General features: G+C 40.9%; 1 protein-coding gene across 11 annotated transcripts in view; it reads right to left on the bottom strand.

The window, feature by feature from the left end:
* The window catches only part of atxn1a (ataxin 1a), a 310350-nt gene that overhangs the window by 14772 nt on the left and 270460 nt on the right, over window positions 1–25118 (bottom strand). For all 11 annotated transcript variants that reach the window (XM_072283639.1, XM_072283638.1, XM_072283646.1 and 8 more), the window contains one exon: window positions 11999–13966. In XM_072283639.1, coding sequence (XP_072139740.1) covers window positions 11999–13813 — 1815 coding nt within the window. In that variant the 5' untranslated portion in view covers window positions 13814–13966. The remainder of the gene's footprint in view (window positions 1–11998; window positions 13967–25118) is intronic.

Raw genomic sequence — 25118 nt, forward strand, 5'->3', positions numbered from 1 at the left:
AAAGGGCTGTTCACTCATGACCCCCATGCAATCTGACACAGTTCTATACAGAAGAATGGGGAGACATTACAGTGTCCAGATGTGTAAAGCTGATAGAGACCTATCCACACAGACTCAGGGCTGCAATTGCTACCAAAGATGCATCTACTAAATACTGATTTGAAAGGGGTAAGTAATTATGCAATCAATTATGGTTTAATAGTTGTAACAAACTTAGACCAATTTGTAAAAATTTGTTTTCACTTTGACAGGAAAGAGTCTTTTCTGTTGATCAGTGTCAAAAAAGGGAAATTAAATCCACTGTGATTCAATGTTGTACAACAATAAAACATGAAAACTTCCAGGGGGTTGATACTACTTATATGCACTATATATAAATGGAATCTTGGCATATAAATGTACCATTCATTAGAGATTACTTACCTCCAACCTCAATTATTTTTTAAATAAAAGCTGCAAAAAGATACAGTGGGCTGAAATTAACTGAGTAATTTCCCAGCAACACACATCAAAGTTGCTGGTGAACGCAGCAGGCCAGGCAGCATCTGTAGGAAGAGGTACAGTCGACGTTTCAGGCCGAGACCCTTCGTCAGGACTAACTGAAGGAAGAGTTAGTAAGGGATTTGAAAGTGGGAGCGGGAGGGGGAGATCCAAAATGATAGGAGAAGACAGGAGGGGGAGGGATGGAGCCAAGAGCTGGACAGGTGATTGGCAAAAGGGATATGAGAGGATCATGGGACAGGAGGCCCAGGGAGAAGGAAAAGGGGGGGGGGGGAAACCCCAGAGGATGAGTAAGGGAAATAGTCAGAGGGAGAAAAAGGAGAGAGAGAAAAAGAATGTGTGTATATAAATAAATAACGGATGGGGTATGAGTGGGAGGTGGGGCATCAGCGGAAGTTAGAGAAGCGTCTCTGAGCCTACTTCTTCGGCATGGACTCTTCCACCCGCACTGATGACCCCTTCTCCCGTCTTCAACCCTGCTCCTCTTCATGGACACCCCGCTCTGGTCTTCTGCCTGCTCTGGATCTCTTTATTGCTAACTGCCGACGGGACATCAACCATCTCGACTTCACCGCACCTTGTCCCCATTCCAACCTCACTCCTTCGGAACGCTCTGCTCTCCACTCCCTCCGCACTAATCCTAACCTTACTATTAAACCCGCCGATAAGGGGGGTGCTGTTATAGTCTGGCGTACTGACCTCTACCTTGCCGAGGCACAGCGACAACTCGCAGATACCTCCTGTTATTTACCCCTCGATCGTGACCCCACTAAGGAGCACCAGGCCATTGTCTCCCACACCATCACCGACTTTATCCGCTCAGGGGATCTCCCATCCACTGCTACCAACCTTATAGTTCCCACACCTCGCACTTCTTGTTTCTACCTCCTACCCAAGATCCACAAACCTGCCTGTCCTGGCAGACCGATTGTCTCAGCTTGCTCCTGCCCCACCGAACTCGTTTCTGCATACATCGACACAGTTTTATCCCCCCTTGTTCAATCCCTTCCTACCTATGTTTGTGACACTTCTCACGCTCTTAAACTTTTCGATAATTTTAAGTTTATTTTCACCATGGATGTCCAGTCCCTATATACTTCCATCCCCCATCAGGAAGGTCTCAAAGCTCTCCGCTACTTTTTGGGTTCCAGACCTAATCAGTTTCCCTCTACCACCACTCTGCTCTATCTAGCGGAATTAGTCCTTACTCTTAATAATTTCTCTTTTGGCTCCTCCCACTTCCTCCAAACTAAAGGTGTAGCTATGGGCACTCGTATGGGTCCCAGCTATGCCTGCCTTTTTGTTGGCTTTGTGGAACGATCTATGTTCCATGCCTATTCTGGTATCCGTCCCCCACTTTTCCTTCGCTACATCAATGACTGCACTGGCACTGCTTTCTGCACGCATGCTGAGCTCGTTGACTTACATTAACTTTGCCTCCAACTTTCACCCTGCCCTCAAGCTTACCTGGTCCATTTCCGACACCTCCCTCCCCTTTCTAGATCTTTCTGTCTCTATCTCTGGAGACAGCTTATCTACTGATGTCTACTATAAGCCTACCGACTCTCACAGCTATCTGAACTATTCCTCTTCTCACCCTGTCTCTTGCAAAAATGCCATCCCCTCCTCGCAATTCCTCCGTCTCCGCCGCATCTGCTCTCAGGATGAGGCTTTTTATTACAGGACGAGGGAGATGTCCTCCTTTTTTCTAGAAAGGGGCTCCCCTTTCTCCACCATTAACTCTGCTCTCAAACGCATCTTCCCCATTTCATGCACATCTGCTCTCACTCCATCCTCCCCACTAAGAATAGGGTTCCCCTGGTCCTCACCTACCACCCCACCAGCCTCCGGGTCCAACATATTATCCTCTGTAACTTCTGCCACCTCCAATGGGATCCCACCACTAAACACATCTTTCCCTCCCCCCCCCCCCCCCAACTTCCCGCAGGGATCGCTCCCTACGTGACTCCGTTGTCCATTCGTCCTCCCCATCCCTCCCCACTGATCTCCTGGCACTTATCCTTGTAAGCTGAACAAGTGCTACACATGCCCTTACACTTCTTCCCTTACCACCATTCAGGGTCCCAGACAGTCCTTCCAGGTGAGGCAACACTTCACCTGTGAGTCGGCTGGAGTGATATACTGCGTCCAGTGCTCCTGATGTTGCCTTCTATATATTGGCGAGACCCGACGCAGACTGGGAGATCGTTTTGCTGAACACCTACGTTCTGTCTGCCAGAGAAAGCAGGATCTCCCAGTGGCCACACATTTTAATTCCACATCCCATTCCCATTCTGATATCTCAATCCACGGCCTCCTCTACTGTAAAGATGAAGCCACACTCAGGTTGGAGGAACAACACCTTATATTCCGTCTGGGTAGCCTCCAACCTGATGGTATGAACATTGACTTCTCTAACTTCTGCTAATGCCCCACCTCCCCCTCGTACCCCATCTGTTATTTATTTATATACACACATTCTTTCTCTCTCTCTCTCTCTCTTTCTCCCTCTGTCCCTCTCAATATACCCCTTGCCCATCCTCTGGGTTCCCCTCCCCCCTTTCCTTCTCCCTGGGCCTCCTGTCCCATGATCCTCTCATATCCCTTTTGCCAATCACCTGTCCAGCTCTTGGCTCCATCCCTCCCCCTCCCACTTTCAAATCTCTTACTAGCTCTTCCTTCAGTTAGTCCTGACCAAGGGTCTCGGCCCGAAATGTCGACTGTACCTCTTCCTAGAGATGCTGCCTGGCCTGCTGCGTTCACCAGCAACTTTGATGTGTGTTGCTTGAATTTCCAGCATCTGCAGAATTCCTCATGTTTGAGTAATTTCTCGACAGCTTGGAAATATCCAAGTTTCCTAATAGGTGCTCTCTGGGCTTTTGCCAACTATGCTAACTTCCTGCTTTTTTCCCAACACTTGTTGCGGGGAATCTGTTGAATTTGTGCCAGATTATGCCTAACATTCAGTGACTCAATTCACTTTAAAGAGATAGCTGGTGGGAGAAGGAGAAATGTCAGGTCATCTTTTTGAACTAAGTGAGTTTTGCTCATGTTTTAATTAATTTGCTTTTATAAGTGTGGTTGACTTCTAAATCAATTCTAAACGTCAAAACAATCAAACACTACCAGATTTATGAGCTCGTGGGGGGGGGGGAGGGAGGGTCAATGCTTGACAGATTGTGAAAGCATTTTTCTGGAGGGGTTATTTAAATTCTCCCAAGTAACGATACTTATGTTAGGATGGCTTAGCCCTGTGCAAGGTCTCACTTACAGAAAGGATCAAGCCTTGTTGAAGAAATTACTATGATTAAACTATGGACTTGGCAAGGAGAAAATCCAGGTAGAAATTCTGAGCAATTGTTTTGCAAATATTCTGGGTTAAGGTAAAAAAAAAGAAGGGCCTGTAATGTGCTGTGGATCTCTATGTTCTATGTTCAGTGTAAAGACATGTATTCAGTTTCAGAAAATAACATCCACCCACAACTGAAAGAAAATTAAAATCAGCTGCTTCGGAATTTTTGTAAGGAGGTGCTAAGCTAAAATAGATCATGGCGAAGTTTTCTTCTTTTCCATAAACCAGCTGCAGGGTCATAATGAGCAATGAGTGCTTCACTTTAATCATTATATTTCAAGTATCAACATTTTTAAAAGTTCAGGTTCTTATCAGTACAAACTGAAGTTTTGGCACAGCAACAGGAGATTTAATTTGAAGCTCCATAAAATGAATCAATAATACAGAATGGTTTACCCATTCAGAAGCTATTTATGTAGATACAGTGCGAGGCAATATATCTGCAATGCCAGGCAATGCACTGTGCTTTGATTTATTGTTGAGAACTGAGTCATGGAAGTACCCAAATTGCTAAGCACCCGTATTCAACTTCAGATGGATTTTGAGCATCCCCCCCATCCCAACTCTGCTATTGCATAAACCATTAGAAGCAGAAAACATGAGGCCTAGAGGTCCTGGAAATACAATCACCAATAATATTGTCAGTGGACCACAAAGACAGATACGTAAAAGGAGCAAATTAAACCAATTAATCTGGAATATCTTCCACTTCTTGGTCACAGGAGCTTAAGTCAGAACTAGTTCATTGTTTTGTAGGGAACTGAATGCTGTGAAAGTCTTAAAAATGGGGGAGATGGTGTCAAAAATTAGACATAGACAATTAAAAGCTTTGCAATGAATGATGGGATGCTGAAAGTCAAGATTGTTCAATGGATTCCCCAAAATATGATTCAAGTACCAATTACACCAAATTATCCTTCATAACAATTTACATTTATATGCCAATTAGCGTAACAACAATGAGAATATCATCAAATAAAATTTGAAGACATACTCTTTAAAGAAACATCAAGGAAATATGGATAAAAGCATTTTAGAAGGCACAGATAAAAAGACAGTAACTAAACAGATAAATTCTGAATAAAGCCTAAGCAGATGAAAGCACAACATCAACGGCAGAATAATTAATATTAGGTACATGATAAGGGACCCGAACTGGAGGCATGGAGAAGACAATAATGAAAGAAAGGCTGTGGAAGAAAACAAAAACAAGGGTCAGAATTGAAAAAGGAAGTATTGCTTATGCAGGAGGCTGTACAAGTAAGTGAGCACTAGAATAGTGGGTGATCAGAACTGTGTGGGAAAGATGCTACAAACTTAAAAATAATACAGTTAAGCTCAGCTATTGAAAAATTAAGGAAGGCGAGGTCAGGGGTGAAACAGTCACTCCTAAAGGTATCAAAAATTTCAGAAGCAGATGAGCTGAGGCAGAATAAAATCATACAAAGTTATGGAGATGACCTTGATGATAATGTGGATTTGCAGTCTAAAAAAAATCTTTGTCACAAGGTTGCAAACAGTCTGGCTTAGCCTAAATTTCAAAAGGGATCATTTCTTTTTGGTAAGAATATCATGACAGATTTATATAGGAAATCAGTTGTGTCTATTCTTACCTAGTTTTATTTGGAGGAAATTTCACTTCATCAAGTACCGAATGTTGGACAAGCTGTGTGTGAAGTTAGAAGCAGTGGAAACAAGGTATTATCAGATAAAGCTATCAAATGGCTGAATGCAGACGAAGCTAAAAGGGAAGTTAAAGATAGAGCTACACGGAGCTCCAGAGATAACTGTGCAGGAGCAGGAAGCAATGGAAATTCAGACTGAAAAAGGATCCAGTGCTTTCCTGGCATAGACAACGAATAAACTCTTCTCGGGCTTTGAGCTGGGTACAGGCATCGATTTTAACCGGCATTTCGATGACAAACTCTGCCAACTTTATCACAGATGATGAAGTGTGGAAAAGTGGAGGGAGAGCGTGGCAACAAGGTATTATCAGATAAAGCTATCAAATGGCGGAATGGAGATGAAGTTATGGTACTTCATCAGCACACGGTGGAAACCTGCACCAAGGACCATGGGAGGGGTGTGCGTATGTGTATATTATATACCAACAGACTGGACATACTTAGGCCCTAGGCATCATCCCTGAAGAAAGTGTCATCAAAATGCCAGTTAAAATTGATTATCTCTACCCGGTTGGAAGCCCAAGAAGAGTTTATTCATGAATGCAGATTGTCCTCTGGATAAAAATGAACAGAAAATAACGGACCAGATAAATGGATAACAGCAGAGAGATGCTAGAGGAGGGCAGTGTGATTAACTACTTCAAAGATTGCAGACAAGTCAGGAATAAAGAATAAAATAACTTCAGAGTTTCAGAGTGCCAAGTTGATAAGTCCAGTTTCAATGTTTTGGCAGGAATGTAATCTTGACATGTGATTCTGTGAAAAAAGGCATGGATTTAGCATACAAGAATAGGTACAGAGACTTGAGTGAAAGAAACGTGGGTGATGAATTGGCAAATGGTTCTATGGTAAGTTGGTTCTTTATTCTTTGGAACGTAGACGTTGAGGGGGGACTTGATAGAGGTATTTAAAATTATGAGGGGGATAGATAGAGTTGATATGGATAGGCTTTTTCCATTGAGAGTGGGGGAGATTCAAACCAGAGGACATGAGCTGAGTTAAAGGACAAACGTTTAGGGGTAACATGAGGGGGAACTTCTTTGCTCAAAGAGTGGTAGCTGTGTGGAACGAGCTTCCAGCAGAAGTGGTTGAAGCAGGTTCGATGTTGTCGTTTAAAGATAAATTGGACAACTATATGGACAGGAAAGGAATGGAGGGTTATGGGGTGAGTGCAGGTCGGTGGGACTAGTTGAGAGTAAGAGTTCGGCACGGACTAGAAGGGCCAAGATGGCCTGTTTCCATGCTGTAATTGTTATAAGGTTATGTTATAAATGACAATAACAATTAGAAATGGGAACGAGAAATTGATTGAGCATTTTAAAAGGAAGAGGATTGATCAAAAAAAAACTAATGTATGAGCTGACTTTGCGGCAGATAGACGTTTGTTGGGTGGTCAGCTGTTTCAGAGGGAGTGGTAGGATGGGGTTGAGGGAGGTGCTCTGAAGGAGGTGATCTTGGAGAAGACAATTTGGAGCTGGAAAATAAATCAAAAGAGAAAAAAAAGCCTTGTATTTGTACAATGCCTTTCAAATCCCTTTAAAGATGGCCCACAGTACTTTACAGTCATTAAAGTAGTTTTGAAGAATAATCAATGTTGCAGTCTTTTGCAAATAAGTGAAACAGTACCAGCCAGATAACATGCCAAATCATGCCAGATTTAGTCTGCACCAATACAGTAAGTAACTGTAAATGGCCTTCAATTGCAGACTTGGATAGGGAGGTGTTGGGAGTTCTGAATACTAACTAGGTTTCATCCTGACTCACTTAAAAAAAATTCTGGAAGACTCTGAGTTTTTGATTATTTCTGACATACAGACATTTAAACTACTGAAATTGTTAAGAGTAACTTAGAAACAAAATATTAAATACCAACAAATAATTAAAAACAAAATAAAATATTATAAAATAAATAACTGAGCTTTTCCTTCTCCAACTTCTAAGCCAGGAATCTCCTTTCAAATGAACGGAGATTTTTATCCCACAATAGGTCTTTATGGTGTAAGCTCCCAAAGGTAGGCTCCCAGTGTTGGAGAATTCCAGCAAGTCCTTGGACTAAAGGCAAGTCCAGTGGAAGAACGAATGTTACTCAGCGTTTCTCAGACTTTGAGGAGAGGCACTCAAGTCTGGGCTGTACTTGTATGTCACCTCGTGTTTGGGAACATTCCCTTCGGAACTACCAGGCACAACTAACTCTCTATGGCCCAGCACAGAACAGGTCCTTCCGGCCAACGAGCTGCACCACCCAGCAACCTATTTAACACCCAGGACAATTTACAATGACCAATTAGCCTATTAATCAGTATGTCGTTGGACTGTGGGAGGAAATCCGTGTGCTCACAGGAAGGACATATAAACTTTCTAACAGAGTACACTGGAATTAAACTCTGAACTCTGCTCTAATGGCCTTGTGCTACCGTGATACCCTTTTTTTGGACTTCAGAAAGGAATTAGCAAAGGCAATGGAACAGATGGGCTTGATTATAAATGTGGTATTGCTCAATACGGTGCAAGTTCAATAGGCCGAGGAGCAGGGCTGAGGAGGGGGAAAAAGGATCAACCATGATTGAATCACAGAGCAAACTCGATGGGCTAAATGGCCTAATTCTGTTCCTATGTCTTATGGCCAGATACTATACGGTACAAGTAGGAAGTACTACTATTTGAATCCCCACACACCTTACTATATTCCCATTATCAATTGCAAAGTAATCTTTCGGATTGTAAACCTTTCGGAATAGTGTGGAGGGATGAATTAGATCACAACAAGCCAAACTATTACTTCCATTTAGGTTCTGCACTACACACAGAGATAAAAATGGTTCAAAGTGATCTTCTGTTGAAAGGCCATCAACCCAAAATCCTACTTCTCACTGGAGAGATGCTGTCTGATCTGCTGAGTATTTCTGGCAAGCTCTTTGTTTTTATTTTGGCATTTACTTGTTCACAAAACTGCAGCATTTTCAAAATGCCCATGGTTGAACTGAAACGGGTAGATTGGCACTTTCTGTTCTATCCCAACTTTTCCAATCTATCTATAGGATAACATGACATGCAACTGTTCTTGTGATTTCCCCAAGCAATAATCATATACTGGCAAACCTACATTTACCTGCCAATTCCCAAATACCCTTGAGGTGGCAGTGGTGAGCTATCTTCTTGAACTGCTACAGCACATGTACTGATGATTTGCCCACAGCACTGCTGCAGTTGGATTCTCATGATTTAAATGAAGTGAAGATGAAGGAACTACAATATGTGCATAAGTTATCACTGTATGGGGCTTGGAAAAAAAAACTCTGGTACTGAGGTTCATATACAACTGTTTGCCCTTTAAACTTCTAGAGGTTGCAGACTTGGAGATGTTTTAATGTAACAGCTTCAAACAAAAATGCTTGCTTAGCCAGAAAGGAAAATTAAGAGAAACCACATTGCTCTAAAAAATGCACATGGACCAGACTAGGAGAAGATGACGCAAACACGAGGAAATCTGCAGATGCTGGAAATTCAAGCAACACACACAAAATGTTGGTGGAACGCAGCAGGCCAGGCAGCATCCATAGGAAGAAGCACAGTCTCGGCCTGAAACATCCACTGTGCTTCTTCCTATGGATGTTGCCCAGCCTGCTGCGTTCCACCAGCATTTTGTGTGTGTTGTTAGAAGATGAGACACTTTCTTCTACAAAGAGCATCAATGAACCAAATAGCTATCTACAACAACCCAGTAGTTTCAACGTCATCAGTACTGGCTAGCTTTATTATTATTATCAAAAATCAATTAATGATTAATTTGTCAACAATTCAATGAACTGCTGGGATTAGCAGGATGTGAATTTGTACCTCCTGGATTACTAGTTGTGTAATCTGACAAGTAAAACCGCTAATATCAAGAGGTCTATAATTTGTAGAGCCATAGTAGAAACATAGAAAATAGGTGCAGGAGTAGGCCATTCGGCCCTTCGAGCCTGCACTGCCATTCAGTGTGATCATGGCTGATCATCCAACTCAGAACCCTGCACTAACCTTCCCTCCATACCCCCTGATCCCTTTAGCCACAAGGGCCATATCTAACTCCCTCTTAAATATAGCCAATGAACTGGCCTCAACTGTTTCCTGTGGCAGAGAGTTCCACAGATTCACCACTCTCTGTGTGAAGAAGTTTTTCCTAATCTCGGTCCTAAAAGGCTTCCCCTTTATCCTCAAACTGTGACCCCTTGTTCCGGACTTCTCCAACATCGGGAACAATCCCCCTGCATCTAACCTGTCCAATCCCTTTAGGATTTTATACGTTTCAATCAGATCCCCCCTCAATCTTCTAAATTCCAACGAGTACAAGCCCAGTTCATCCAGTCTTTCTTCATATGAAAGTCCTGCCATCCCAGGAATCAATCTGGTGAACCTTCTTTGTACTTCTTCTATGGCAAGGATGTCTTTCCTCAGATTAGGGGACCAAAACTGCACACAATACTCCAGGTCTCACCAAGGCCTTGTACAACTGCAGTAGTACCTCCCTGCTCCTGTACTCAAATCCTCTCGCTATAAATGCCAGCATACCATTCGCCTTTTTCATCGCCTGCAGTACCTGCATGCCCACTTTCAATGACTGGTGTACAATGACACCCAGGTCTCGTTGCACCTCCCCTTTTCCTAATCGGCCACCATTCAGATAATAATCTGTTTTCCTATTTTTGCTACCAAAGTGGATAACTTCACATTTATCCACATTAAATTGCATCTGCCATGAATTTGCCCACTCACCCAACCTATCCAAGTCACTCTGCATCCTCTTAGCATCCTCCTCACAGCTAACACTGCCACCCAGCTTCGTGTCATCCGCAAACTTGGAGATGCTGCATTTAATTCCCTCATCCAAGTCATTAATATATATTGTAAACAACTGGGGTCCCAGCACTGAGCCTTGCGGTACCCCACTAGTCACCGCCTGCCATTCTGAAAAGGTCCCGTTTATTCCCACTCTTTGCTTCCTGTCTGCTAACCAATTCTCCACCCACATCAATACCTTACCCCAATACCATGTGCTTTAAGTTTGCACACTAATCTCCTGTGTGGGACCTTGTCAAAAGCCTTTTGAAAATCCAAATATACCACATCCACTGGTTCTCCCCTATCCACTCTACTAGTTACATCCTCAAAAAATTCAATGAGATTCGTCAGACATGATTTTCCCTTCACAAATCCATGTTGACTTTGTCCGATGATTTCACCACTTTCCAAATGTGCTGTTATCACATCTTTGATAGTATTTTAGGGGCAGCACCATCGAGGTGACCTTGCTGATGTCTGATTTAATAAGCATATTTGATTAACAAGCACCTGTCAAAATTGGGACATGTTGAACAATAGAGCTTTTATTGTATTGTGATCTCTACCATTCTTTTATAATTATTCTGTACCTAGCTCAATCTAATTCAATAATATTGTACCTAAAAGGAACTGTATTCTTATCTGATAAGTCAGCTTTATGCAAATACTAGGTTACATCACCATCCTAGAGTGCAACTGCAACTTTACACAGGTAGTTTCTTGAAGCCGCAGGTGAGAATTATACAAGAGATCCTCTGAATCTGGCAAAGTTAAATCAGATGAATCAAGATCTCTGACCTAAGTGCAGTATTCACTTTTTTGGCCACAGTTTGTTTTGAGAAAATTCAAAACTCTTAGCAAATAAAATGTAAAATCATATTCTAGTTGCCTTCTTCAAGGCCAAATAATGAGTCAAGGTTGTAAGCGGTTGCTATTAGTTGCAGAGGTTTGTGGTTCTTTTTATTTGAAGTAGGAAAGTTTGGGACAAGAAAAATAGATTCTCTCCAAAATATTCAGTAAATTAGGGGAAACTATGTCCAAAAGTGACATGCTGTGTAGATGCTACATAGTAAATTGCTAGTTCATTGCTTTGACTCCATCCAATGCCTACACTAAACGACCTTAAAAGAAAAAATTGTCGACGATAATCCCAATGGGGAAACACTATCATCTTGTTTTAAGCAAACAGTACGTTGGTAGGCAACCTGGGTCTGCCCTGGTTGATTAATAAGCCTGAGCTTCACAGGATTCAGAGGTCAATGCACCATTGAATTATTAACATTGACCTATATATGACAATGCATGAAACAGTTGATAGTCACATGATAGTGCCCACATGATCCAAGACATCTTCAACATTTCCAAGAAAACTGCATAGATTTTCTGCTGAAAATCAAATGCAGAAGATTGCTCATATCAAATCAGTTACACTGGCTTGCCATGCAATGGATGCACTGATGACATAGAGAGAAGTTAGTAAGAAATAAATGGTGTTTCTTTGCTCAGTGGAAATTAGTTTAACAGATTATTATTATTCTAAGTGGAAAATTTGAAAACACAGATTTGAAAGAGCATCGTAAAATTACAATTAACAGAAAATGATAACACTGCATTTGGGTCATGACACAATCACTCATACCTGTGTTCTGTGTTCTCCAACTGCAAACTGCAGAACAGCAAAACTGGAGATATGACTGCCTTCAACACGCTCCACAGTGCTAGAGTCAATCTTCAGATCACTGCTGATTTCAGCACTTTGTATGAAGTCCTCTGTTTTTAAATCTTCAACTCTTTTTAGCTCTCCATTAGCTAACTGTATGATTGATCCTTTCATGAAGTAGGGAGGCAGTTGATTAGAAGCTGCGACTGGAGAACTCACCGACTGTACTACTGGCAGATGCACTTGAGCCTGCACAACAGTTGTGTGGTAAGTTGGCTGTGTAGCAAGTGATTGAGGATGATAGTTCTCACTCTTGGGACTAGCTGTGCTGACAAATGGATGAGGCACTGCAGCAAACTGAGGAGATGTTGTCACTATTGTAGAGGTCACCCCTGAAGCTTCAACTGCTGTACTGCATACAGGAATAAGAAGTGGGTGGGTGCCTGGAATTACTACGTGCTGCTGCAGGTTCCCATGGTAACTTAGTGCTTGCTGTTGACTGCTTATGTAACCAATAAGAGGCTGTTGAGAACCAGGATAAACTGCACTAGCAGGTAGTCCTATAGAAAGGTGGTCAGTGGGAGTATGGGTGGTTTGGATGACAGACTGTGGAGAAAAAGTTGCCTTCCCATGATTTAAATTGGCCTTGTCATACAATGCCAAAGGAGAGTTGTCGCTGTCTATGGCCTGTTGGACCTCCAAATCTGTAGTTGGTGTGTGACTGTTGGGTATAATCATTACTGAAGCTCTAGAGCCCAAATTTTCTTGTGCAGTGTAGTCAGCAGGGCTTGGGTGAACAACCACATGGGTCCCATGCCTTATTTCATAGTGCCGAGAAACCGGTTTGGCTCCTGACTTTTCCAGGTTCAATTCTGTGCTGGGTGAAAGAGCGTATCTCCTACTTTTCTCAATTTCACCATTTAATACTTCCCTTCTTGGAACCAAATGTGGTCTGATGTCATCGACTTTCCTGATGGTTTCCCTTGATCCAACAGGATATCCGGCGTCTGAGTATTGGAGAACCATTGGTGACGGTGTACTGACTGTGAGAGTATGTGGAATCACTGACGAGTGAGAGTGCAAATGCAAGGGGACTGTAGTAGGGGAGTGGGGCCTTGTCACATTGGGAGATGAACTTGAAATTTGCACATACTGGTTTTGCACCGAGGGGGAAGGTGATCCTGGAATCTCTCTGCGTGGCCTGACAACCTGATGCTCAACCTTGTGCTGGGATGGGCTGCCCATACTGGCAAAGATTGTAGAGTAGGGTTCTAGTTGGGAATACTGAGTCGGAGTAGCAGAAGCATTTGAAGCTGTTGGGGAAATCAATTGGGAGGGGACAAATGGAGGAGATCCTACATATGGTGTACTAAAAGGTGGCCCAACAAACTGGAAAGTAGCAGCGGGCTGCAGATGAGCATACTCCACAGGTGATGTCGAAGACCCTGGCTGAGCTAATGCTGAAGATGAATAAACAGCACGAAGTTGTGTTACCCCTGGAGCTGGTCTAACATTCCCAGGCGATGAATAGTCCACTGCAGTTGGTAGTGATTTATACAGTGGTAAGCCAGTTTCCACTGAGGTTTCTCCTGCTACTTTGGCATGTCCATACTTCACGCCCACACTGCTTTGGCAGCTAGCTACATTGGCAAGCCATGTCAAGTTTTCACTGCGACTGCTCTCACTTGCAGTAGCTGCTGCAACTGCCTTCTCTGCCAAGGGCAGGCTGCTGACAGGAAATTCACGTTTCTTGGGCGGTAAACATTCATTGCTGCGTTCCTGGTTCGATTTCATCTTTAAAAGACTTGCTTAGTGTCTGTTATGCTTTAATTCTAGTTTGATAAATTGTATGTTGCATTTGTTTTCTGGCAGTTTGCTCCAAAAAGATCCAAGAACTACATGAGGCATCATTTCCTCCAGCCAGGATTTTCACAGCTGCTGTGGAATCTGAAATAAAAAGAAATATTCAAATTAACCATTCAGTAAAACAAGGTAACCAAGAATAATCAATGCACAAATTAACAACCATTCCTTTGTGAATATTACACATGTTGTCCTCCCTTTCATTTCTCCTCTGAGAAGTTCTCTTTTAATTCCTGGTCTTGACAAGTTTCTGGGCCAGTTTCATTCCATCTTTTTATTTTACTTTTTACTTCACTTTCTGTCCTAGAAGAGCTATCAGCTGTTTTAGGAAGAGTCAGATACGAGGCGTTTAGTGAAAATAACATATTTTACATTTAGTCTTAACAGAATGTCTCTTAATACTCATTCAGAAACAGCTGTAGTTCACTTGAACAAAGGTTCTTTGATATTTAACTTCATACAACTTGATATTTAACTTCATATAACCAGTTATAACTATATTCTTAAATGTATACCATACAAGAGCTTTAAATTTCAGCAGCTTTTCTTCTTCAGAATCAGATCAGGTTTAATATCACCACCATTTTGTGGAATTTGTTAACTTTGTGGAAGCAGTACAGTGTAATACACAATAATATAAAAAAAATATAATGAAGTCAAAAGGTTAAATTAAATAGTAGTGCAAAAACAGAAATAAAAAAGTAATGAGGTAGAGTTCATGGGTTCAATGTCCACTCAGATATCAGATGGCAGAGGGGAAGAATCTGTTCCTAAATTATTGTGTGCCTTCGCGCTTCTGTACCAGCTCCTTGATGGCAACAATGAGAAGAGGGCATGCCCTGGGTGGTGGGGTTCTTTAGTGATGGACACCACCTTTTTGAAGCACTGCTCCTTGAAGATGTCTTGGATACAACAGAGGCTGGTGTCCATGATGGAGCTGACTAATTTTACAGCTCTCTGCAGCTTCCTTTGATCCTGTGCAACCCCCCCCCCCAATACCAGATGGTAATGCAGCCAGTCAGAATGCACTCCATGGTACATCTGTAGAAATAAATGTTTTAGGTGACAAACCAAATCTCCTCAAACTCCGAATGAAATATAGCCGCTGTCTTGCTTTTTTCATAGCTGTATCGATATGTTGGGACCAGGTTAGGTCCTCAGATATTAACACGCTCTAAGCATAAAAATGCTTTTGAGAAATTTGTTTTAATATTTTCAGAAACAAATCCTCATTGATAAACAAACTGCTACATACAATTGAAATGGCATCTCCTCAATACTAAACTGTAAAATGAGGAAGATCATGTACTGCACCAAAACAAATTAAAGAAACCAATTCTAACACTCCACTCATGGTTGTAACTGGTGTGGTACAGTCAACAGATAATTCAGAAATTAATACATTGACTTTTTTCTTTGGCTAGGATTAGTTATTTCAATGCCACCAGTGATGGCATAAAAATAAATACAACCTGTGAATATCTTAGAATTATTTATAAAACTCAGTCTAAGCAGAAAACTAAATTTATCCCTTCATGGAGATGCATTACGTGCTCGACATCATTATCAGAATGGCATGTTGTATAAGAGGTTCATAACTGCCAGACTGAATTAAAAATAAAATAACCTGCAAAATTGTTTATGTACTTTAAAGTCACACAGTGAAACTAGAAGTTCCTTGAAGTTACCTTTCCTCTGCTTAGACAAAAATAAAAATTCGACAATTATGCTGCAGTTTGAAGTTACTGTTGAACTGCTGCATTCTAAGTCTAGCAATTCACTGCTGGTAGAAAGGCAGCGTATGAGAGAGATACATCCATTGGCATACTTAATGCAAGTGTAACCCCAACATGGCTTTCTAACTGGCAGCATAAAAAGCTGCAGGTTGTTTTCCATCATTTGTGATTTGTACTCAGATGGAAACTGACAAAAAAGAGGCTTGCATGGCTTTCCTGGTTACGTGTAAACATTGTATCATTGGTCACAGGCCTTCTGTGGCTATAACGAGGAGTGACTTAAGTCCGCTCTAATTTGACTACCATCACAACAGGTGAACATCAGATGCCATTTCATTGGTTCTTCATTCAGCTCCAGAAAACCTGCACAGTGAAGGTGCATACATTAGGATGCTCTTCATTGACCACAGCTTGGCATTTAATACTATTATCCCCTCAAAACTACTCAGAAAGCTCCAAGACCTAGGGCTGAATACCAGCTTGTGCAACTGGATCCTCAATTGAAGAATCCAGTCAGTTCAGATTGGCAACATCTCCTTCACAATCATCGTCAGCACAGGTGCACTACCAGGCTGGGTGCTTAGCCCCCCGCTCTGTTTGCTTTACACTTATGACTGTAAGGCTAAGCACAGTTCCAATGCCAATAAGTTTGCTGACGACACCACTGCCATTGGCCAAATCAAAGGTGGAGATAAATCAGTATATAGGAGAGAGATTAAAAAGACGGCTGAACGTTACCACAACAAAGTCAGCGAGACCAAGGAGCTGATTATTGACCACAAAAGGAGGAAACCAGAGGTCCATGAGCCAGTCCTCATTGGGGGAAATCAGAGATGGAGAAGGTATAACTTCAGAGGATCTGTCTTGGGTCCAGCACAAAGGGCCATTACAAAGAAACCACTACAGCGACTCTACTTCCTTAAAAATTTGGAAAGATGCAACATGTCGTCTAAAACTTTGACCAGCTTCTATAGATGTGCTGTGGAGAGTATATTGACTGGCTGTATCATGGCCTGGTATGGAAACACCAATGCCCTTGAACTAAAATCCCTATAAAAAGTTGTGGATACAGCCCAGTCCATCACGGGGATACTGTTCCTCACTGTTGAACACATTTACATAGAGTACAGTCACAGGAAAGCAGTATCCATCACCAAAGACCCCCACCATCCAAGCCATACACTCTTCTTGCTGCTGCCATCAGGAAGGAGGTACAGAACCCTCAGGACCCATACCACCAGCTTCTGGAACAGTTATTAGCCTCCAACCACCAGGCTCTTGAACCAGAGGGGATAACTTCACTCACCCCAATACTGAACTGTTCCCATAACTATGGACTCACTGACAAGGACTCTTCATCTTATGTTCTTGATATTTGCTTACTTATTTTTTTGCTTTTTGAATTTGCACAGTATTTGTCTGTCTTGTTGTGTGTGGTCTTTTATTGATACGATTGTCTTTTCATATTTACTGTGAATGCCTGCAAGAAAATGAATCTCAGGGTTGTATATGGTGACATACATGTACTTTGCATATAAATTAAATTAAAAAATCAACATTAAATTTATTGAGTTCAAAATTATGTTAAGTACACGTTTTGCTTATAGATTAGTTATTTAAACTAATGTATTAATGCACCATTAGTTTCATACATCCTCCTTTTGTGGAGGAAAAGTTTAAGTGCAAAAAAAAGAGTAGTTAGAAAACATCTTAGTGCAAAGAACAGAATAAAAGCAGGAAGAAAGAAAAGCCATACTGTGTTTATCATCAATCGTGGGAAAAGTTCAGTACAAAGATACTCGAGACCAGAAATATAGACAACATACTCAACATGTTCCATTAGAGAAGTGAAACAAAATATGTACGGATTAACTAAAGGATCACAGCTGCCTTGAAGTAGCAGCTACTTATTGGATTTTTAGAATTAATAATTTCAAGAACAATAAAGAGAAGATGGGTAACAGGATTAGCAAAACCCAGCTCCAATTTTACTGGCACTGGCTTCTATCCTAACTCTTTATTCTTATCAGTTTAAAGGAGACATATTAGTAAATTAAAGAGAAAAATGGTTCTTTTCCACATCCCCTTTCCAAGTACCAGGCTAGAAGAGCAGCAGGATACAACACCAAATATATTTATTTATAACCCAAGTTGTGACTTATAAGGCAAAAGGGTTGGGCAGCAGTTGCATTGACTTTGCTGCACTGCTGTATCGTCTTGGAAATCATATTACAGGGAAGTTATTGGAAAGTGTCCACTGAAAATTTAAAAGGCAACTCCTAAACTTAAAAGGGTCTGCTTACAAGGAAAGATCATCCTGCTACTCAGCTTTACTCTGTGGAAATACTGTCAATGAGAGGGACTTGACAAAGGACCTGCAAAAGTTTCAGCAGAATGGCAAAATCAAATGTCTTTGGGCCCTTTGTTGCCATGGGTTTCCAGGAGACCTAGGCTGCAATTGGTAGTTATAGTGCAAAATAAATTTATTATCTAAGTGTGTGTGTATATAAATAAATGTTCGGTACTGACTAGAAGGGCTGAGATGGCCTGTTTCCGTGCTGTAATTGTTATATGGTTTATATATATAAATTGGTCACCATACACACTACTGTAATAATTTTATATATTGCACTGTAGTGCTGCTGTAAATCATATAAACAATAAAAGTAAGCAAATAGCATTCAGAACAAAAGCGAATCCACAGCCATGAAGCCCACAACAAGCCACAGCCTCAGACACGGAGCCCGAAGCAGGCCACAGCCTCAGCCTCAGTTCAGTGCAGAGCCGAACAATCGTTGCGGAGCCCTCAGGCACAGAGCCCAGAGCAGGCCACAGACTCAGCCTCAGCTCAGTGCAGAGCCGACTAAACATTACAGAGCCCAAAGGAGGCCACATTCTCAGCCTCAGCTCAGTGCAGAACCCGGAGCAGGTCTCAGTCTCAGCCTCAGCTCAGTGCAGAGCCGAGTAAACGTTGCAGAGCCCAAAGCAGGCCACAGTCTCAGCCTCAGATCAGTGCAGAGCCGAGTAAACGTCACAGAGCCTTGAGCAGCCGGAACAGACCACTACGTTGTTTCCAGTTCACTGTGAAATGTTAATTTCTGTAATCACAATTAAGAAGCGAGCTGCAGTACTTTACATGTTCGGCAGAATGAGCAAGGAGCATAAACTAAGAGATACACAACTGTTCACGACTACACTGTGTTGTTACCAATTATTGAGGGCCTTGCAGATGATACAACAGCCACCGAGCAACACAGCACTTGCTATCAATTCATAACACTGGTTTTCCTTGCACTAGTAATGGAACGAATGTAAAAAAAAATCTGGAACGAGAGGAGCAAATAAATGCAAGACCCATTTGCCAACCAAAGAGTTATAATCATGGAATGTTAAAAGCTGGGGCCATTTGTCCCAATCCCTCCTTCTGTTCCTATGGCTCTGTGGGCCCTTTTCAAATATTTTGGCAATTTGACAAGTATTACAGATTCCATTTCCACTATCCTTTCAGGATATCTGTTCAGATTATAACAACACTCTGATATTTTCCTGTATCACCCTTATTTCTTTTGCAATCATCCATGGATTATGGCTCCACTGCCACAGAAGACAGGTTTCTCCCAATACATTTGTTAAAATGCTCTTTCAAATTTTAGCCTAAACAACTTTGGAGATTCACTTAGTTTTTCTGCTCAGTAAGAACTGCAGATATTGGATAGCTGAAAAAAATCAGAAAATGCTGGAGCTACTCTGCACGTGTGGAGAAAATATAGAGTTGAGAAACTAAAAACTACAGATGGGAAAAATCCGAAATAAAAACACATCATCGACATGAAATCTTAGTTGTGTTTTTTCCCCTCTCCACAGAGGTTGTTAAATCAGCATTTCTCTTTTAACCTCAGTTTCACTCATCAGTTTATATTTTTCCATGATCAAAAATGCCACTTTAATTTCTTTTAAACTCTCTCGAAAGTGTTGATTTCGAGAGACACAATCCCAAGCAGAGGTCTTACTGACGTTTCATAAAATATTCAGCATAATTCTGCTCCCTTCAGCAGTCCACATCTCCTGAAATCTGTCATTCTCCTCCTTAACTGCATTTTCCAGGCATCTGCAAACTTTCAAATTACTCTAGATACCCAGAAGTGTATATCATCAAACAATAATTACCATCAAATTTTTTCAAATATGTTCAGAATCTTGCTTATAGTACATTATACAAATGCAGCCATTGCAATGTACTGTTCAAAACCACATCCAGTGACAAGTGCCAGTAATACAGGAATTAATAACTTTTTGCTCAAAAAGTAAAGCACTCCATCCTGCCATAGCTCTTTCATTCCAGATCTAACACAAGCCCTATCAGGAACCATTACTAATCTTACAATGCAAACTCTGTCAACTGAAAGTTATGGAAGTTCATCTGGTAGCAAATGGAAAGCTGAATAACTAAACCTACTGGAAGAGAACTGGCAGGTCATTTAACTGTTGGCACAGAAAGGTATCAGTCTGCTGAGTATACACATCCATCTAAAAACACTTGGCTGCTATGTGTCTCCGCCCACTTTATAAAGCAATCTCAAAGTTCAAAGTAAATTTATGATCAAAGTGCATACATATGCATTTCCTGTACACAGCCCTGAGATCCATTTTCTTGGAGGGATTCACAGTAAATACAAGAAACACAATAGAATTGACAAAAGACTGCCCCCAACAGGATGGACAAACAATGTGCAAAAGATAACAAACTCAGCAGATACGAAAAGAAAAAGAAATAATAAATAAACAATAAATATCAAAATCATGAGATGAAGAGTCCTTGAAAGTCAGTCCATAGTTTGTGGGAATAATTCAGTGATGGGGCAAGTGAAGTTATCCCCTCTGGTTCAGGAGCCTGATGGTTGAGGGGTAATAACTGTTCCTCAACCTAGCTCCTGAGGCTCCTGTACTTTCTTCCTGATGGCAGCAGAGAGAAAACAGCATGGCCTGGATGGTGGGGGTCCTTGATGATGGATGATGTTTATTTGCGACAGCATTCCATGTAGGGAGGGCTTTACCCATAACGGACTGGATTGTATCCACTATTTTTTGTAGGCTTTTCCATTCAAGAGCATTTTTGGTATTTCCATTCCAGGCTGTGATGTAGCCAGTCTATATATACTTTGCACCACACATCTACATAAGCTTGTCAAAGTTTAGATGACATGTCAATTTTTCACAAACTTCTATGAAAGTGGAGGCACTGCCATGCTTTCTTCTCAAGGATTCTGATGATGACATAAACAGTCCAAGATTTGCTTGCGTGAGTCAGTGCATCTTTAAAGTGTTTGTCACTGCCTTCCACCCTCCCCAGCCTGACTCTTAATGGATCCAAACAAGCCGTTGTACTATACATAGTATATTAAATATTGCAAAGATATGTTAATCACTAAACAGAGGTCATGCAACTGATAGGCATTCATCAATCTCTGGTAGTAGAATTTATGACTCACTTACTAAGCAGGAGTTCTACCATGTGACTCACACTAGATAAACAGACTGGAACTTCACTATTGTGAACAAATAAACTCTCAATAACACAATCTGTTTCACTCTTCAAAGGAAGCTTCATTCACTACATTATCAACAATGCCCATCGTGTGAAAGAAGTACATCCTTGCTGAGAGATAAAAACTTGTCAGCACCAGCAAGTTAAACATTCAGGTCTGAAGCTAATTAAGATTAAATTAAAGATAAAACCTAAGTGATAAAAAATGCCAAATACCCCTTATTTCTTCCTCCTCTCTTCTGAAAGTGGTATACAGATGCATACTGATGGTGTCTTGGACTGATCTCCCTAAGCAACAAATCCTCTGGTAATTTACTTTATTTGTTAACAAAGAGATAAACATGAGAAAACCTGCAGATGCTGGAAATCCAAAGCTACACACAGAAAATACAGGAGGAACTCAGCAGGCCAGGTAGCATTTATGGAAAAGAGTAAACAGTCAATGTATTGGGCCAAGACCCCTCTTCAGGACACAGCCCGTCATTAAATCATTAGACTTAAACAAATGAAGCACTCATCACTGGCAAACCTGATTTTTTCCAGCAGGGAACACAGGCATGAAGGCTGCCAGGCAGCCCAAGGTTATGACAGGCTTCCATTCCTGAGAAATGTTTGCATCCCACATTTTTTTTTCAGTTGGAAATGAACAATCAGCACGTGATGGGAAAGCAATCAGGCAAGGGAAGAACAGCCTCGCTGACAAAGCATGAATCTGTTAGCACTCCCAGCTTGATCCAGCCCCCTATTATTTACACTCAGACGGAGAGGCAGGATGTGGGAGGGAAAAGACAAACAGAAATCTCATATTCCAACTCCACAGTAAATCCATTGCACTGATCTCCCAAGTGCTTGGTGAAATGTACAGGGTGTCTAATTTCGGTGTTCGTAACCCCACGAGGACACGTAGCTAGGAGCATCATTTCAAGCTTTGCAAGGATGTTTAGTCCCTTTTCTTCCAAGAACACCCAAGCCAATTTTTAGTCGCGTTCACAAATAAATTCACATTAGAGTTTTTAGATGATTACATCATACATGACCCAAAAAAAGGCTGAAGTCTCTTTAGGATTAACTTTTCTTTGAACAAAGCAAGAGAAATGATAAGTTTTTTTTAACTCAAAACTGGCGTAATCAGACTACACCTGTACTGCAAAATAGGCCTAGTAGATCAGCAGCTAGATTAACTGCAAATAAAAACTGGGCACAGTGCAAAACTGGCTGATCTAATGAATCAATAATGAAGCCCAAACTCATTACCACGATTTTCAAACAATTAAAACATTACAGTGAATAAAATCCTTTTTAAATGTTGCCACTGATGTACTTGTGCTTAATGACAAGCTCTTAACTCATTTTACAATCGACTTACAAGCAATTGTCATATTTTCCATGTGAAAGTGTTCCTATTACATTAAAAGATTGCAGGTGCTAAACAATGTGATTTTAAGCATGGTGAACTCTCAGATGAATTTCACTCAAAATTCAAAAGTACTTTGGCACTTATCAATGGTGAAATGATAATGGACTTGATTTGAAAACTACAAATACTAACTAGGAGGAGGAAGAGAGCTACAATACTGGCTGCCACAATGCTCTCTGAATTCAGATGAAATTAACACGATTCTTCACTGATCTGACAGGAAAGCTAAAAACCTCAAAGGTTCAACTTGTAAAACCCCAAATGAAAGAAAGGAATCTAATTAGGGAAAGGAATCTAAATTCACCAGAATAAGTTTAAGATGGTAAACTTCAGAGTTAAATGGAACATCTCCTTTATTGTATAAAATACTGAGTGCTCAGATGCTCTGAGGAAATGGGTATGAGAAAGGGCTTATTGCAATTAATTCATTGGAATTTAACTTCTATTTTTTATATCCATGAATTGCTGGAGAGATAAAGTACAGAAACTGTGCACATTTTTGAGTGACATGGTTATTTTTCCATCAAACCACTTTCTTAATATATTTCAGACTTGATACAACAGCAATTAATGTACTTTAAGTGTAACACACACAAATACTAGAGATCTCAGCAAGTCAGGCAACATCTAGTGAGGGGAGTAAATAGCTGACATTTTAGGCCAAGCCACTTCAGCAGGATTGGAAAGGAAAGGGAAAGAAGCCAGAATAAGAGGATGGGAGGGGGAGGGGAAGGAGTACAAGCTGTCAAATGATGGGCGAAACCAGGTGAGGGGGAAGTTGGGTGGGTGGGTGAAGAGGAATGAAGTAAGAAGCTGGGAGGAGATAGATGGAAGACGTAAAGGGCTGGAGAAAAATGATTCTGATAGGAGAGGAGTGTGGGCCATGGGGAAAAGAAAGGAGGAGGGGTATCAGAGGGAAGTGATAAGCAGATGAGGACAGGAAAAGGGGTAAGAGGGGAGCCAGAATGGGGAATAGAATAAAGAAAGAAGGGCAAGGGGATGGGGAGAGAAATTACCAGCAGTTAGAGAAATCAATGTTTGAGCAATGCATTTTACTACAAACATTTGTATATTCAAGAGAAAGGACACAATATTTCATCCCTCCTCCCTTCTGGTTTGTTCAGATTGTTACTTCAATTAATGCAGTTATGCTCAAAGCTCAAAGTAAAATTATCATCAAAGAACCTGGGCTATTCACTGATTCTTAATCATCTCAAAAAATATTTCATATTAGATTTCCTTTAAAACATACACTGTTTTGCTAGTGTTCCAATCTGCTCTTCCTCGAAGAGAGAAAACAAATAAACCTAGAAACAGAAATGTCAGCTTTCTGAGATCACCATAAAAACATTCAACTGCAGATAGCAAGTTTACACATCAAGTCAAACTGGGGATAAGAAGATCTCTGCAGCCTACATCTTAATAAAGCTTTCACCGACCTATTCTACCATATCCCTAACTATCAAATTATTTATGAAAAAAAGCAACAAAAGCTGACTTCATAAAGGCCTTGGCATGCTTTACTAGAATACAGCCATTATATAAGTACAAGTTGTGGAAGGTTAGATACCCAGTCCTTGCCATAATACATACACTGGGAGGTGGGGGTGGGAATGTTGAGAATAATGGGCTGGTGGAATACAATCTGGTGCTCCAAGGAACAGCTTTGAGGTTACATCTGTTTCCAATTGACATTGATATGTTGTTTTCTGAATTTATTTTCTGTTAAACATTCCCAATATTAAATTCTTTAAACAATTAATTTAAACACAGTAGTTTTTGCCTGCTCCAGCAACCTAAATCTTGGCATGTTCTAAGGCACTTTCCAGCCAAATAATTTTTTGAAATGCTGTCACTATTAAAATGTAAAAAAAATTAATTTAATACTGTGGATTCTGGTTAATTGAGCCATCGGTTAATTGTGGCATCTGCTATTTGGAACAACCCTTAAAGAATAAAAACTAGTCAAGAAAGTAGCCAGGATTTCCTTCGTTTATTTGGGACACTACGCTGATTAATTGGTACAGGAGACTATTGCCAAACTAGCGTCATTTGCTTGCATTTATATGGCTGTTAAGACAGTACACCATGCTTAGAGCAAAGTTTTTAAATAGCCTCAGCTGCATTTGGTTATGTTCAAAACCAGTAATTTTTGTCATTAATAGTTTGCAAGAAATAAGCAGCAAGACAATTCAGAACCGTTTTGTTCACTGTGGTTTCAAGCATTCAAGTTTCGAGATGCCAGAAACAGCTGGGATTGAAATGAAATGATTTCCCAACTTCATCAAAAGGAACAATGAAGGATTTGAAGATATCGACCATCAGCTTGAGTGTTACAATGAAAATGAAGATTTGAAAGATGCAATCGTCGGAAGTATTGTATGAAGGTAGACAAGGTGTCTGTGCTGATTTTCTTCATTAACAGTCAAAAGAACCTGACAGCGTACACTGGATAAATTCCTCCAGCAACAAATATTAGGAATTAATACACAGTTTTATAGTGCCGTAGTAGTTTTGACAGCGTTTCAGTTTTTTTCT

The sequence above is a fragment of the Mobula birostris genome, chromosome 19, assembly GCF_030028105.1.
Source record: "Mobula birostris isolate sMobBir1 chromosome 19, sMobBir1.hap1, whole genome shotgun sequence".
Lineage (NCBI taxonomy): Eukaryota > Metazoa > Chordata > Chondrichthyes > Myliobatiformes > Myliobatidae > Mobula > Mobula birostris.